Source organism: Primulina huaijiensis, chromosome 8 (genome assembly GCF_012295235.1).
Source record: "Primulina huaijiensis isolate GDHJ02 chromosome 8, ASM1229523v2, whole genome shotgun sequence".
In the NCBI taxonomy this organism is placed as follows: Eukaryota; Viridiplantae; Streptophyta; class Magnoliopsida; order Lamiales; family Gesneriaceae; genus Primulina; species Primulina huaijiensis.
The window spans coordinates 2335880-2352630 of NC_133313.1; the positions used below are offsets into that span (position 1 = coordinate 2335880).

At 36.2% G+C, this 16751-nt stretch overlaps 1 protein-coding gene across 1 annotated transcript; it reads left to right on the forward strand.

The window, feature by feature from the left end:
* The first annotated feature begins 318 nt into the window (after window positions 1–318).
* On the forward strand, window positions 319–1212 carry LOC140982475 (ethylene-responsive transcription factor ERF025-like). Its single transcript, XM_073448999.1, has one exon. It carries the CDS (start codon window positions 361–363, stop codon window positions 991–993), a length of 633 nt encoding a protein of 210 aa, XP_073305100.1. The 5' UTR covers window positions 319–360; the 3' UTR covers window positions 994–1212.
* Window positions 1213–16751: the final 15539 nt, after the last annotated feature.

The following is a 16751-nucleotide window of genomic DNA, read 5'->3' on the forward strand; positions in this document are numbered from 1 at the left end:
AACTGGAACAACACTCTTCAACTTGCACAGCCACGTCAGAAAACTCGTGGCACATGTGTTAAAATTATGTCCATCCACATCACACAAGTTGCCAGTCCGACATGAATATACACCAAGAGAAAATTTTGATTCTGAAATGGGAAGTACAGGGGAAAGAGATGTATATTTATAAAGTGGTGTCCTAACAGCTATTCCGAATATTTTTTAACCTCGAAAACCTTAACAAGTACAGTCCCACTTCGCCCCCACAACCAAGGGGTCCGCGAAGTCTCCGCGCTTTTTCTGTGGGATTCTTTCCCTTTAAAACCATCCCGATTTTCGAGCATATCCAAATCTATGCCAATTTTATAAGTTTGATGCATGGCTAATCGAGATTCAATACAAAATCCATCTTTACTGATACCCAATCAAAGCTATGATCAGGATCAAGAAAGTTCCTTAACAGCCGTCTCTCAGCCGCCAGCGGCAGGGGCTGGGGCCGCCATTCCCTCCCCCACATCAGGGCGGCATCCCATTTACCGTGGGATTAGATCCCGGGGCGGAAAGTGGGTGTCGGAGATTCGCGAGCCAAGGAAAACCACACGAATTTGGCTGGGAACATACCCCATCCCGGAAATGGCGGCTGCAGCCTACGACGTGGCAGCGCTGGCACTGAAAGGCCCTGACGCTGCTATCAACTTCCCTTCTTTAGCTGAGTCGTACCCGGTACCAGCGTCTAACTCGGCTGCGGATATAAGGGCGGCGGCGGCCACAGCCGCGGCTTCCAGAGCGGTAACTCAGAGCGGCACCAGGGAGGATGTCCCGCAGGAAGCTTCATCCAGCGTGGAAACCACCGAGTTTGTGGATGAGGAGGAGTTATTCGAGATGCCGAAACTGCTGGCTGACATGGCAGAGGGCATGCTCGTAAGCCCGCCGAGGATGAAAACCAACGGCGATGACGACGAATCGCCAGAAAACTATTCGAGAAACGATAATCTATGGGACTATCCTTGACTCCGAATCAAGAAAAAAAAAACGATCATTTATAATAAGTTCAAAAATCTGTATATCCTACCATTGCAGCGTGTGGTTGGACTTCGATTTATGAACAATTCCATCATCTTGGATTATACTCTTCTCGTTCTTTTCTCCATATCTCAGCTTCGCAGAGTAGAACCAGGGGATCCCCTGCTTTTCCGTTTGAGGTTTAATGAATGGAAACAAGTTAATATCTATTGTCATTACTGTAAAAAATGCTCATCTAACTGATCTCCGACATCCAACATTTGTACTACAGATCGATTTGTGATCTTGCCTGCAAATGGATTTCACAATGTTTACATATATGATCATAATGGATTTGGGCATCCGTGTGTGTTTTCAGTTCAGATTCATCTCAATTCCAATTATATTTGTCTAAATTAATGAAGGGTTGGTTTGAAATTCTTACACATGATGATATCAATATTTTCAGGGTGGATCCACGTGGAATTTCTCAGGAATTAATAAAAAAAATTTTAATTTTCATATTTATTTTGGGTTTACGAGGTGTCGGCTTCAATAACAGAAGTGTAGTAATTATCCAGCTACAACCCATTTCGGGACACTGAAAGTTCACTTTATGAGGTACAAATGTTGTTCACAATAATATTGTCAATGGGTCCAATGTTTCAGAGTCTCAGTTACTATAGAAAATTGGGACCATCTGGAAAAACGTGAAACTAAATATTTACTTCAATCATTCAGCATTGAATCTAGTAACGCCAATTATTAACGTTTTTTTGGTTTAGTGACAAAGAGTGAGATGTCAAGACCCCGTATGGTTTTGGATTCAAATCCCACTTATCTAATAATGGTTAAATTTAGATGGAAAATTCTTTTATCTATTATATAAAAATAGATACGATTTGAAGAATTAAAAATATACTATAAAAATGTACGATTTGAAGAATTAAAAATATACTATAAAATATTAATAATATTTTCAAGTAAAAAAATTGAAATATTATATTAAAAATGACTTGATTTGTGCATGTCATTATGATAATGTGGTATAAAAGTTTAAATCAAAATAAAAGATGGAACATGGAATTAATATTAATAATTACATGCTACCTTTGGACCAACCTAGCACCAAGAATGGTGCTTAGCGTTTGTCTGGATATGGCCTAACTATGGAAAAGCCAGTGATTTTAACTAAATCATTTTTCAAAAGGGTTGGTGGGCTAGACTGTCTCGCCCCTGAGTATATATATGGAATTTAAGTTTAGTCGTATTAGACGTAGTAAGACAATAGTTAAATAGAAGATAACGAGTTACTTGTGAGTGAGATTTAAATATCTAGGATTGTTTTTTCAAACGATGGAAGAGTTGATAGAGGTGTTTTGCATAAAATACAAGTTGGATTATTAACATGGAGTGCATGATCAGGTGTAATCTTTGACCGTACGGTACCTCTGAAGCTCAAAAGATAGTTTTACAAAACAACAATTACACTTACTATGGTGTATATGGAATTAAATGTTAGGATGTGAACCGAGGGCACGAGAAGAAGATGAAAGTCTCCGAGATCAGGATGTGAAGGAGTTAAGGTGTATATGTTGGCATATGAAGTAATAAATTAGACCTCAGTGACCAATAAATTACTCATTTAATTAAGTTATGTGAAAGAATAAGAAATATGCAAAATAATCAAGAGTATGTCTTTTGTGAAATGGTCTCACGAATCTTTATCTTTGAGACGAGTCAACACTACCGATATACACAATGAAAAGTAATACTCTTAACATAAAAAGTAATAATTTTTTATTGATGACCTAAATAAGATATCTGTCTTACAAAATACGACCCGTGAAACTGTCTCGCACAAGTTTTTACCAATAATCAATGGCAAGAGAGACCATACTTTGTCAGCAACAATTAAACACGGCTAAATCCATTTAAATATAAATGATAATATAATAGGAGATAAAACACAATTAAATATACATACGGTATATTTTAAGATCCAATTGGCACGTTGGATACTAGTCTCGATGGAGATAATAAATGAACTCAAAGAAATGTTTTGATTGGGGATTTTCACATGAAGTATACCACATTTCCACATGAAGTGTACCACAATTTGTATGACATAGTACCACTATTTTGTGGGTAAAGAGTGAACCCAAAGAAAAGTTTTGATTGGGGATTTTTCACCAACTTCCCCATAAAAAAAAAATAAAAGCACATGTCCACTGCAAAAATCAAGATGTCAAAAAGAAAATTTCAACATTTATGGTAAAAAAAATCAGAATCTTATTTTATTTTTTATATATCTTATTTTTTATTTCGAAAATTTATTCAAATCTATTCTATTTTATTAAAGTTGAGCACAAGATAGTAACTAACTAGAGAGGGCATCAATTTTTTCTTTCAATTTTACCCTTATATGATATTAATATTACACTTTTGTTTTTGCTATTTTGTTTTTTTAATTTCAACACACACTTTTATTTTTATTTTTTTATTTCAACAATTCAAATATCACTTTAGTCCCTCCATAATTTGTCAAATTACACTTTAATTCATCGATAATGATAAAAAAAATTTGTACACACACGCATCGTATGTGCATAGTAACTAGTATATATTAAAAAATTTATGGGTTTTAACGAAAGACGTTACAAAAATCCATTTAGCAACGAAATACGTATTTCCATAGTTGTATATGATAAAATAATATACATAATTGATTCTAACGAGAATCGATCGACATATTATTATGTCGATTGCTAATATTTTGATTTTTTTTTGAGAAAATAATCTATTTTTGTTAACGACGAACGAGCACAACGCATTGATCAATTACTGTTAAATCGACTTAGTAAGAAAATTTTTATTGAAATTATTTTTTTACTATACTAATTAATTTATTATTCTACTTTTTCCTTTCACATAAATAAAACCTAGATAAACCACTCATTAAATAAAAAGAAAAAGTAGATATACCTCGAAATTATACCACACGTGATTTAATATCATTTTCAGAGTCCGAATTTATTGATTACTAAAAATGTCCAAATTCAGAGTATTGTTTGAATATTCAATGAATCCAATTGGTTCCCACTTGCTCTGAGTTTAGCATCAAAACGGTCCCATACTGGTCTACACGGTTATCACAGATTCATGCACACATTTGTTTAATTAAAACTTCAAAAAGGCAAACTTTGTTTTATTCGGTTGGCAATAAAAAATTAAATTTACCAAGAAAATTATATTAATGCCTGATATTGATTTCAAAAAATTATGGTTCACTTTTCTTTTAAAAAAAGAATTATGGGTTTTTTATATATATAAAAAAAGAAGTTTTCAAACTCATATTTTTAGATTTAACAAAACATTTATTAAGATTCTCTTATATCATCTGTTAAGATGATCTAGTCTTTGACTTTGCGCGTCTTTTGATTTGTACATATAGAATGATGACATGACATTAAATATATTATCATAATATACGATGAACATACAAATAACATTGAGGTCATATTTTGACCAATTACATAATCAAAATTCTATATAAGCCAACATAATTTACGGTTTTTAAATTTTCCTAAATTTAATATCCAATTTAAAAATCCCAACATATCGTTAATAGGAAAAAGTGACATCGACAACTAAGGGTGTTCAAACTTAAGATAAAACCGAAAAAATCGAAAATCTAAACCGAAAAAATCGAACACCGAACCGAACCGAAAGCCGAATTTTGTAATTCGGATATAAATGTTAAAACCGAAGTTTATTTAATTTGGTTTCGGATTATATGTCGAAACCGAAAAAACCGAAAAAACTCAAATCTCATTAAATTAATAATTTTTTTTATATTTTTATTTATATTATATTTTTTGATATGATATTTAGTGAATGAAAAACTATTTTGAACAATTTTTAATTGATTGTTGTTTGTTTAATTAATTTAGACCTTATATTTAAATATTTTACTAAGAAAACATGTAGAAAGTTAACATATTAATTTTATAATATATTTATATTATTAATTTAAATAATTATATCAAAACCGAATTAACCGACCTAAATAACCGAACTGTTTTGGTAGAAAATCGAACCGAACCGACCGATGAACACCCCTATCGACAACCTCGTCTGATACCGAATCTTAAGATATCAAGTTTAAGATGAAGTTTCGAAATCAAGATTCAATTATAACTAAGAAGAACTTCGTTTAATTCAATTCAAAAAAATTTAAAAAAAGTATAATAAACCTCTATTAATTAATATATAGTTTTTTTTTACTAAAAATATTAAAATATAGTTTTAATTTGTGTAAGAGCCAACGGGCACGTTTGATACGCGTTTCCATGTGGATAAGCAATGAACCCGTGTGCAATTAATTGTGCAAAACATGATGACGTCATGTCAAAAAGAGTGATTTTGTTTGTATTAGCTCGCGTCTCCCATTAAAACTACCTCCGACTCAATTTAGTCATGTCTACTGTCGAAATCAAGAAAACCCAAAATAAGAAATAAATAAATAAATATTAAGAATAATTAGTATAACAATTAGATTTTTTTTAAAAAAAAATCTTCCAGATTTTGTTTTTCTATAAAGTATATCAATTTTCTGGAAAAAAATTCATCTCCATAGTATCTCAATATTATATATACACTTAATTACTTATATTAGGATTATCAATTCAGATATGTTCAATGTAGTGAATAAATGACAGACACTTTGTGGACGAGCACCTTTGCACGCACAACTATGAAGATTATTCGTACAGTTTATCGCAAACACAAATCAAGACTATGAATCTAAAACAAGAAAATGAAGAACACGGGAATTACGTGGTTCGATCAAATTGATCTACATCCACGGGAGAAGGAAAAGTAATTTTATTCAGCTTCGATTTGATTACAAGGATCAGAAAGAAACAGAAACTCAAAACCCCATAACAAAACTTCGATTCCTTCTTGAATCAATAGGTGTCATTCTATTCAACTCTGCACTTTCGTTTCTTATTATGTTTTGCTCCTGATCCGGCTTCTGCTAGTCACCACAATCAGCTGACTTGTATCTCCTCTTTTCCAGGTCTTCTTGGCAGTTATCAACGGCTTTCTGTTGGTTGATACACTGGTTCCAGCTGCCACGCTTCTTGACTCTTTATTAAGTCATGCATTGACCTCAGAAGAGTTGACCAACATATTTGCCTTACAATTCTCCACCTTGTTGTCAATTCTCTTTTCTCATAAATTACTCCTCCTTCTCCTATATTACCTTAAGGCTCTATCCCATGTTTTAACTTGATCTGGTCCAGACAATAATCCAGCTTCCTAATGGGAAGAACCTTAGTGAACATGTCTGCTGGATTATCATGAGTATTGATCTTTACCACCTGTATCTTTCCTGTCTCAGTCACTTCTCTTACAAAATGTAGCTTAACGTCTACGTGCTTGGACCTTTCATGAAACACTTGATGTTTGGACAGGTGCACTGCGCTTTGATTGTCACAATGGATGAGTATTGATTCTTGATCAAAACCTAAGTCTTTCAAAAAACCTTGGAACCAGATTCCTTCTTTTACTCCCTCTGTGACAGCAATGTACTCTGCTTCTGTTGTGGATAGGGCCACCACTGGTTGGAGCATAGACTTCCAACTCACTGCTGTTCCATTCAAAGTGAACACATATCCTGTCAGAGATTTTCTGGTATCAATACTCCCAGCATAATCTGAGTCCACATAGCCTATAACCAGCTTGTTTTCATCCTCTCTACTGTCAGTAAATGACAGTCCCATATTCTCTGATCCCTTTACATACCTCAGTATCCACTTGAGGGCTGACCAATGTTCCTTACCTGGATTGGTCATGAATCTACTTACTAGACTGATTGCATAAGCTAAGTCAGGTCTAGTGCATATCATGGCATACATTAAGCTGCCCACCACACTGGAATATGGTATGCTTTCCATGTATTTTATATCTTCTTCTGTGCAGGGACTTTGATCAGCCGAGAGTTTGAAATGATTAGCTAACGGGCTCTGTACTGGCTTAGCATTATGCATACTAAATTTGTGCAAGATCTTTCGAACATATCCTGTTTGAGTGAGGAAGAGTTGCCTTTTTGATCTCTTCCTGATTATTTCCATGCCAAGAATCTTTCTTGCAGATCCAAGATCTTTCATCTCAAACTTTGAGCTGAGTTCTGCCTTCAAACTTGAGATTTCACCTCTGTCTTCACAGGCCAGCAGCATATCATCCACATATAGGAGTAAATAGAGGTTTTTGCCGCTTGTCAACCTTTTATGATACACACACCAATCATATTCACTCCTTCTAAAGTTATGACTCATCATGAAATCATCAAATTTCCTATACCATTGCCTTGGAGCTTGTTTTAAACCGTATAAAGATTTCTTGAGTTCACACACCATTGGAATTTCAGCATTTACCTCAAACAGTTCTGGTTGTTGCATGTAGATCTTTTCATCCAACTCACCATGTAAAAATGCTGTTTTAACATCCAGTTGATCCAATTCCAGATCTTCCTTAGCAACTATGGATAGGATGCTCCTTATGGATTTGTGTTTAACAACTGGTGAAAATATCTCATGAAAATCCACCCCTTCAGTTTGAGCAAAGCCTTTAGCAACAAGTCTGGCTTTGTATCTAGGATTTTCCACGCCTACGATACCTTCTTTTTTCTTGAATATCCATTTAGAGCCAATGATCTTGTGCCTTTTTGGAGCGGGAACCAGTTTCCAAGTATTTTTCTTTTCAAGTGATTCTATTTCTTCCTTCATGGCACTCATCCAATGTTTATTTTCTGCAGAGTTCATGGCTTCACCTAATGAAGCAGGTTCATTGTCTTCAATTTTTGATGCTGCAGTTAGAGCAAAGGAAATCATATCTGCATGCCCATATCTTTGTGGTGGTTTGATGATTCTCTTTTGTCTATCCCTAATCAGTTGATATTCATGTATGTCGGGATGCTCTTGACTTTCTTGAATTTCATTTTCAACCTCAGATGGGAAAATTGGCAGCTCCACCTCAACTGGTGTAACAGTGATCTCAGGTTCTTCATAATCACTTGATACATTCTGTTCATGTTTCAACTTGACAGGGAATTCTTCCTCCTTAAAGGTAACGTCTCTGCAAACAAAAGTCTTTTCTTTTCCAGCTTCTATACACCTTAATTTGTATCCCTTAACACCTTCTGGATACCCAAGGAACATGCACTTAATGGCTCTTGGTTCCAACTTTCCTTGCTTGATGTGAGCATAGGCCGTGCATCCAAAAGGTCTAAGATGATCTAATGAAGGTGTTTTTCCAGCCCACTTTTCCATTGGTGTGATGAATCCAAGTGGAACAGATGGTGACCTATTGATCAGGTAACTTGCAGTAACTACTGCCTGAGCCCAGAAGACCTTTGGCAATCCTGAGGTTAACAGCATGCATCTCACACGTTCCAATAGTGTTCTATTCATTCTTTCAGCCAAGCCATTCTGTTGTGGTGTGCCGGGAACTGTTAAATGTCTAGCAATGCCTTTGTCTTGACAAAACTGATTGAACTCCTTAGAACAATACTCCAATCCATTGTCTGTCCTTAGGAGTTTCAACTTCTTTCCAGTTTGGTTTTCTTGGAGGGTTATCCATTGTTTGAATCTGTTGAATGCATCACTTTTGTGCTTTATAGGATACACCCATACTCTTCTGGAATAATCATCAACTAGGGACATGAAATAATTTGCTCCACCTAGTGAAGGTTCCTTAGATGGCCCCCACAGGTCAGAATGCACATACTCAAGAGGCGCATTGGTTTTATGTTCAGTCTTGGTGAACTTGACTCTTGTTGCCTTCCCTTTTATGCACACTTCACAGAGTTCAGGTGTTGAGATACATGCCTTAGTTATAAGTCCCTGTCTACTTAGTTCTTGTAGACCTCGATCACTTATGTGACCTAACCTCAAATGCCATAGGTTTGTGCTTTCAGTGGATTTTGTAGCAAGAGCAGTAGGCATGACAGTGGTATTTCCTGAAAGTACATAGAGTCCATTGATCAGACTTCCTTTCATAACCACAAGAGATCCTTTTGTCACTTTGAGCTTTCCATTTTCAGATTTGAAAGTGCATCCCTTTTTGTCCAGTGCTCCAAGAGAGATTAAATTTCTTTTTAATTCAGGAACATATCTCACATCATTTAGAACCATCTCAGTGCCATTGTGAAGTTTGAGTCTTATTGAGCCGATTCCTTCAACCTTACAGGTCTTGTTATTTCCAAGAATTACATGTCCTCCGTCCAATTCTTGGTATGACTCAAAGCTGGTCTTGTTGGGGCACATGTGGAAAGAACAGCCACTGTCCATTACCCAACACTCATCCGTTCTCTGATTTGAAACACAGAGCACCTCTGCACTCTCATAACCATCTTGAGCAACTTCTAACTCACCATGATTTTTGAAATTTTCTTGGCCTTTCTTTCTTTCTGGACACTCTCTTCTATAATGCCCATCCTTGTGACAATGGAAGCACTTGCCCTTAACAATCTTATTCCTTGACTTGCTCCTAGATTTGCTCCGAGATTTTCTTCTGTCAAATCTGAACTCAGGCCTTCCACGCACCAGAAGACTGTCTGCAATTGATAGAGATCTGTTTTCAGTAAGTGCATCAGATTCTTTGGATCTCAAGGCCTTTTGTACATCATTCAAGGAAAGTGAATCTCTAGCATATTTTAGAGTTTCAACGAAAGTAGAATAGGATTTTGGAAGAGAGTTCAAAAGGATAATGGCTTTATCCTCATCATTGATCTTGATCCCAATGTTTTCAAGGTCAAGTAACAACTTGTTGAACTCATCCATATTATCAGTCGTTATCTTTGTTTCATTCATCTTGAATCCAAACAGTTTGCTCTTCAAGTAAATACGATCTTGTAGGGATTTGGTGAGATACAAGTCTTCTAGTTTCTTCCACAGGTCGGCTGCAGTTGTCTCTGATGAGACTTCTCTAAGCACTTTATCATCAAGATGCAGGGTTAAAGTGCTGAAGGCCAATTCCATTTGTTCATTCTTTTGATCTTCTGAGAGAGATTCGGGTAGGTTTTTAAAACCACCCAATGCCTTGGCCACCTTCTGTTGAACAAGGATGGCATGAATTCTTCGTCGCCAAATCCCAAAATCTCCTTTGCCGTCGAAGCGCTCCACATCAATTCTTGTTGTCATCGTTGTTTATTCACAATCGATCAAGAAACCTGATGCTCTGATACCAATTGTAGTGAATAAATGACAGACACTTTGTGGACGAGCACCTTTGCACGCACAACTATGAAGATTATTCGTACAGTTTATCGCAAACACAAATCAAGACTATGAATCTAAAACAAGAAAAGGAAGAACACGGGAATTACGTGGTTCGATCAAATTGATCTACATCCACGGGAGAAGGAAAAGTAATTTTATTCAGCTTCGATTTGATTACAAGGATCAGAAAGAAACAGAAACTCAAAACCCCATAACAAAACTTCGATTCCTTCTTGAATCAATAGGTGTCATTCTATTCAACTCTGCACTTTCGTTTCTTATTATGTTTTGCTCCTGATCCGGCTTCTGCTAGTCACCACAATCAGCTGACTTGTATCTCCTCTTTTCCAGGTCTTCTTGGCAGTTATCAACGGCTTTCTGTTGGTTGATACACTGGTTCCAGCTGCCACGCTTCTTGACTCTTTATTAAGTCATGCATTGACCTCAGAAGAGTTGACCAACATATTTGCCTGACATTCAAGTTCAAAAATCCTCATTTATGAACAAATTCATAAACTTAAAAGTCTAATTATAGAAACTTTAAAGTATAATTACTAAAAATAAATAAATAATTATTCTAAAAGCGATATTTTACAAAATAAATATTACATTATGAAAATTTAAGATATCGATATATATATAATAAAAAATATTCAAACATACAATACATAAAAATATAGTCTATATTTCTTAGTTCTATATTTAAAAAAAATACTTGACCTGAACCGAACCCGATTATTTTTTCGGGTCAAATCGGATCGGTTTAGCGAATTGGATTCGTTTTTTACGCTCATAACTTATATTATAAAATTTTGTGTACTTAAAATTATATTTTATCAGTAAAATTTATATATAGTTAAATTTTATATATTGTGAAAAATAATCCAATAAATGAAGCCATACTTAGTTAATGTTATCATTATTGAACTGTTGTCGATGAATCGACAAGATTAATTGATGTATATACCTTCATACACACTTATTTTAAAATCATTTTCAGAATGCAATTTATTATGATGCTGTCCAAATTCATAGTCTTCAGTTATTTGAATATGCAATTGGATCCACTTGACTCCCACTTGCATTGTATCCACTTGACTTCCACTTGCACTGGGATTGTTACTGAATTTTAATTGAAAAAGTAAAAAGTCAGATTCAGAATAATGAATTAAATACATTTGTCACATTGTTCCACGCGTTTATTACTAATAATGTCCAATTTCGTGTGTAAAGGAGAAAAGGAGATCAAAATTCATGCACTCATTTAAGTTCAAAAAGGCAAACTTTGATCTTTTTCTCAATATAAGTATGAAAATAAAAAATAAAATTTGACACCCAAATTATGAAAAAATCCCTAAAAATAAGAGTTGAGAACATGATATATTACCGTGTACGTGTTTTCATTAATGTGAAAACGTGTTTCTTTCATTTGTCAACAAGGCTGTTGAAAACTCCGCTGCTTTTCATCCGAAAATTCTGCACAATTAATGCATGTTATTATTGGTCCACCTAACTCCACTTACATTATCTCACTTGGAGATTTGATTGAAATTCAAACACATCTCACACATCCTTTCAATCTTAAAATTTTCTGTTGTTTATGTTTCTGCTATGCCACTTGAGGATCTACATCACTCAAACTTATTAGTATTCACTTATTTGGTAAGAACATTAACTATGTTATTCTTTGTATAGATTTTCTGCATATCCACACTTTTTCTTCCAATATTTCTTGAACAAAGTGAAATTGAAATCCATTGTGTTTAGTCATACAATAAAAGGCCGGATTCCTTGCAATGTGCAAGGCGCTCTGACTGTTACAAAATAAAGTATCATTCTCTTGTTTGTACATGATCTCCTCCAATAATCTTTTAATTTATATTGTCTTTATGCAAACTTGAGTAGTTGCAATATATCTTGCCTCTGTTGTTGATAACGACACAAATATTTACCGTTTTGAAACACAGCTTACTGCTCATTCTGCAAGTGTAAAAACATAATCAATGGTAGATTTTCTCCGATCAGGATAACCTGCATAATTTGAATCGACATAGCTCTCATATGTAGAATTTTTTCCTCCATATTATAATGCAGTATTTGAGGTACCTTTAATTTATCTAAGGATTCTCTTAACAATGCCCAAATACTCTCGTCCAAGATTTGTCATATATCGACTAACTTCTCTCATTGCTTGAGCAATGTCAGGTCATGTACAGATCATGACGAACATCAAACTTCTCATTGATGATGCATATGGTACTCGAGAGATCTTCATCTTCTCTGATTCACTTGTAGGACACATCTCGGAAGATAAATTAAAATTAACAGGAAGAGGTGTCGAAATTGGCTTATTATCTTGCATGTTGAAGCTTTACAAGACTTTCTTCACATAAATTTTCTGAGAAGGCCAAATCTTTATGTTGTTTCTGTCTCGGTGAACTTAAATCCATATAATCTTTTTTGTTGATCACAAGTCCTTCATATCAAATTCTTTGACGAGTTGTGTCTTCAATTCTTGGACTTGATCTTTGTTGAGCCTTGCTGCCAACATGTCGTCAACATCTAACAGCAAAATGATATGATCATCAACAAACCTTTTAAAATGTACAAGGGTCTGTGCTAAGTCGGTTATATCCAAGGCTCATGATATATGAATTAAATATCTTGTAGCAACACATCGACGCCTGTTTGACACCGTACAGAGAATTGTTCAACCTGCAAACCAAGTTCCCTTTGTTTTTTTCTACAAAACTTTCTGGTTGGAGCATATAAATTTTTTCTTCAAGATCTCAATGAAAAATGTCGTTTTCACATATAGTTGTTCTAGGTGTACGTAAAAAACCGCACACAATTCTAACACTACTCTGAATGTTGTAAGCAGAACAACAAGAGAAAATATCTCATTGAAGTAAATATATTCTTTATGAGCATACCATTTTCCCACAAATCGAGCACGATACCACTCCACTTGGTTATTAATATCACGCTTGATCTTATATATCAATCTGTTACCAATGACTTTTCTCCCTCGTGGTATTGTAACAAGATCACAAGTTTTATTTATGTGTAATGCCTCATGTTCTTCTTGCATTGCTGTTATCCACAAGGATACATCCGAGCTTTGAGTAGCCTCATAGAAACTGGATGGCTTATCATCTTTTGATAATAGACAATATGCAATCACGTAGCATGATTTTCGGAAAGATTTTTAACCCGTTGGAATTTTTACCATTGGAAACTAACCGAGCAATTTTGATTTGATGGGTGTTTATTTTTGTTACCGTTGTACTGTGTGTGAGGGATTATTTTAAACCCATAACGGATCACATTGTTGCTCACTTCCTTTGAAAGATTTTCGACAAAATTGTTTGTTATTCCCTCGGTTTTTCTTCACAAAACTTTCGAACACTCTTCACTTTCGTTTCATCATCTCTAAATTCTACAATGGCAGGACACAAAAACGATCCACTAGATATCCGAAGCGACATGGGACATATGGAGGATGTTGCTCCTGTTCACGCAACATCTGCTGAAACACCCATTGTTCCAAATCTGCAAATCGTCCCTGTCGCAGAAACGTCGATTTCCCTCCAGGCAAATTCCCCAGACGAGCTAGTGAATGAACTTGATATGGATAATCCTTTAGATTTTACTGTTCTAAACAGAGTATTTCCGTCGGAGCCAATTGCTAGACAATCAAAGAGGCGGGCCGGTTACAACCCCGACCTCACACCCAACAAAAGGTTTCGTCGCAAGGGTGAGCCCTCAGCTCTACCCTCACTGGCTGATCCTTACAATATTTATAAAGACGATTCAGACGATGCGAACTACGTGCTGGTGGCCCGTAAAAATACCACATCAAAAACTTTTAAGAGGTCCTCTTCCTCCTCCTCGTCTGATGAGAAATCCTCGAGCTCTGCTGATGAAGCACCACAATCTAAACAGAAGGAACCATCATTCTCCAATGAAGACGAAGTCTCCTTGGCTCAAGTCCTAGCCAATTTGAAGAATGCCAAGCACTCTGCCCTTGCATCCGCTCCTCAAGAATCTGATGAAAAACCCGATCCTGAGATGATGCAGGAATTCGAAGATAATCACCCCTCAGTTTCCACTAAATCTTCCTCAAAGAGCACTAATGAAATGTTTGAAGAAGGCACATACGCTTCCTCTGATAATGCCATTGTTGTGCCAGATGTTGAAGACATCCCGGACAACACTGATCTCAGCGACTATGATTTGGATAGAACCTTTAGTACAAAGTTCTATACCGAGACGGCTATCTCTAGGAATGTAAATGAGCCGAGCCGAGCCGAACAGTATCAGGCTCGGGCTCGGCTTGTTAAAATATTTTCTCGGCTCGGGCTCGGCTCGGGCTCGTTACGAGCCTTTGGTTTGAAGCTCGGGCTCGGCTCGTTCGGAAGTTATGAAGCTCGGGCTCGGCTCGAGCTCGGCTCGTTAATGGCTCGTTTATCTTGTTTAATGAGCCTGGCTCAGGTTCGGCTCGTTAAACAAGCTCGTTTATCTTGTTTAATGAGCCTGGCTCGGGTTCGGCTCGTTAAACAAACTCGTTTATCTTGTTTAATGAGCACGGCTCGGGCTCGGCTCGTTAATGGCTCGTTTTTTAATATAATTTTTAATTTTTAATTTATTATTATTTATCATACATAATTATTTTAATATTATAACTCATTAATTATCTCAAATTCTAGCTCACGATCTACCTAAACGAGCCGAGCTCGCGCCCGAGCTTGTGAACCACTTAAACGAGCCGAGCTCGAGCTCACGAGCCAGCTAAACGAGCCGAGCTCAATTTTGAGCTCACGAACCTATTATGGAACATGTTCACGAGCTAACGAGCCGAACATCATTACTCTCAAGCTCGGGTCAACAAAATTGTCGAGCCCAAAATAAGGCTCGGGCTCGGCTCGATAAGCTTAACGAACGAGCCCGAACGAGCTTTTTAACGAGCCGAGATCCGAAAAGATCGCGAACAGTTCGGCTCATTTACATCCCTAGCTATCTCACAATGGTCACTCAATGCAAACGAAGACCTTGTTGAACAAAGAAATATCGACATGGAAGCATTTTTTAGAAACAATCTGGTGTATTTCCTCAAATCACGAGGTATATTCTCTACCGTGCATTCTATGCTTCCATTTTTTCGCAAACCTGTGCTTGAGTTCTACACCAACATTTAAGCGGGAGTAGGTGATGAGAGGTCTGCAAAGTTCGGCCGAGTTTTTGTTCGCAACAAGGTGTACAAATTCAGTCCCAAGGTCATCAACGCCTATTAAAACACCCTTGAGTTTGATGATGGCCCTTAACCAAACCTTAACGGGGTAAGTTCAATACTGACAAGAGGATTGATTCAACAGTTTCTTGCGCACCTAGAATGCCTCTCTGTCGTAAATCGCACCTCACTTTACTCTGTGCTTTATAAAGTTGCCATTCGGAACTGAACACCGTCTACTAACTCCACGGTGGTAACAAAATCTCAAGCTTTGACATTGTTTGCAATTGGGACTGGTATGCTTAAATTTGGAAGGCTGGAATTCAATCCAGTACTCTAGTATGATGAAGGCGGAATGAAGTCATCCAAGTTATCATTTCCCTCGCTTATTTATGGTATCCTTGAATCTCACGGATTCATTCGAGATATTGACAAGCAATCATCAGATGTCAGCGAACTGCTGAAGATTGTTCCTGTCCTCTTCAAAGGAAACAAGAAGATCGACCTACCTTGGTCCGAGTCTCATGATGCATCTACTGTCTCTGACATTCCTCAAGCCATTCCGGATACTACTGCACATACGAGATATGTGATGTTTTCCATTGTTGCCATTCAAGCCCAAATCGATCATGCACTTGCAAAGATTGTTCAAGCCAAGGCTGACCTGGCCTATTATGAGAATCTTGTTAAAGATTATACGCTGGCATTGGAGGTGTCTGTCCATTTTGGACAAAAAAAGAGGAGATCAAACTGAAGCACAAACTGATTGAGCTGGTCCATCCGAAACACGACAAGGAGATGACATTGATATGCCTGACACTGATACGTATCACTGATTATATTTTTCTGTTTTTTTTTTTTTGCTCTAATTTTTTTTTTGTGCCCTTTAATTTTGGTACTTTGATTTAATGGTCTGATTCCCCCCTGTGTTGTCTTATGTGTGGCTAACACTTCTAACAACACATATGTTAACTTGATCAAATTTAGGGAGAGACGTATTATCACATTTAGGGTGAGAAAAATTCTCATATACAGGGGGCGATCAAATGGAGTCAATATGGAAAATAGTGTTTGTACTGATTTTGTCCATAAATACAAAAATTAGGAGACTAAAAAGAAAAATAATCTTGGACTCCAAAATATAATTTATTCCTTGAAATAATCTTTTCTTTAAATTTACTTTTCTTATTGATAAGATTGTGTGAAATATTGATTTAAGAGTTTTGCATTTCTAGATATGATATTTATGA

Bases quoted from the DNA above. Each gene is read 5' to 3' on its own strand.
- LOC140982475 (XM_073448999.1), top strand. From the start codon at position 361: ATGGCTAATCGAGATTCAATACAAAATCCATCTTTACTGATACCCAAT.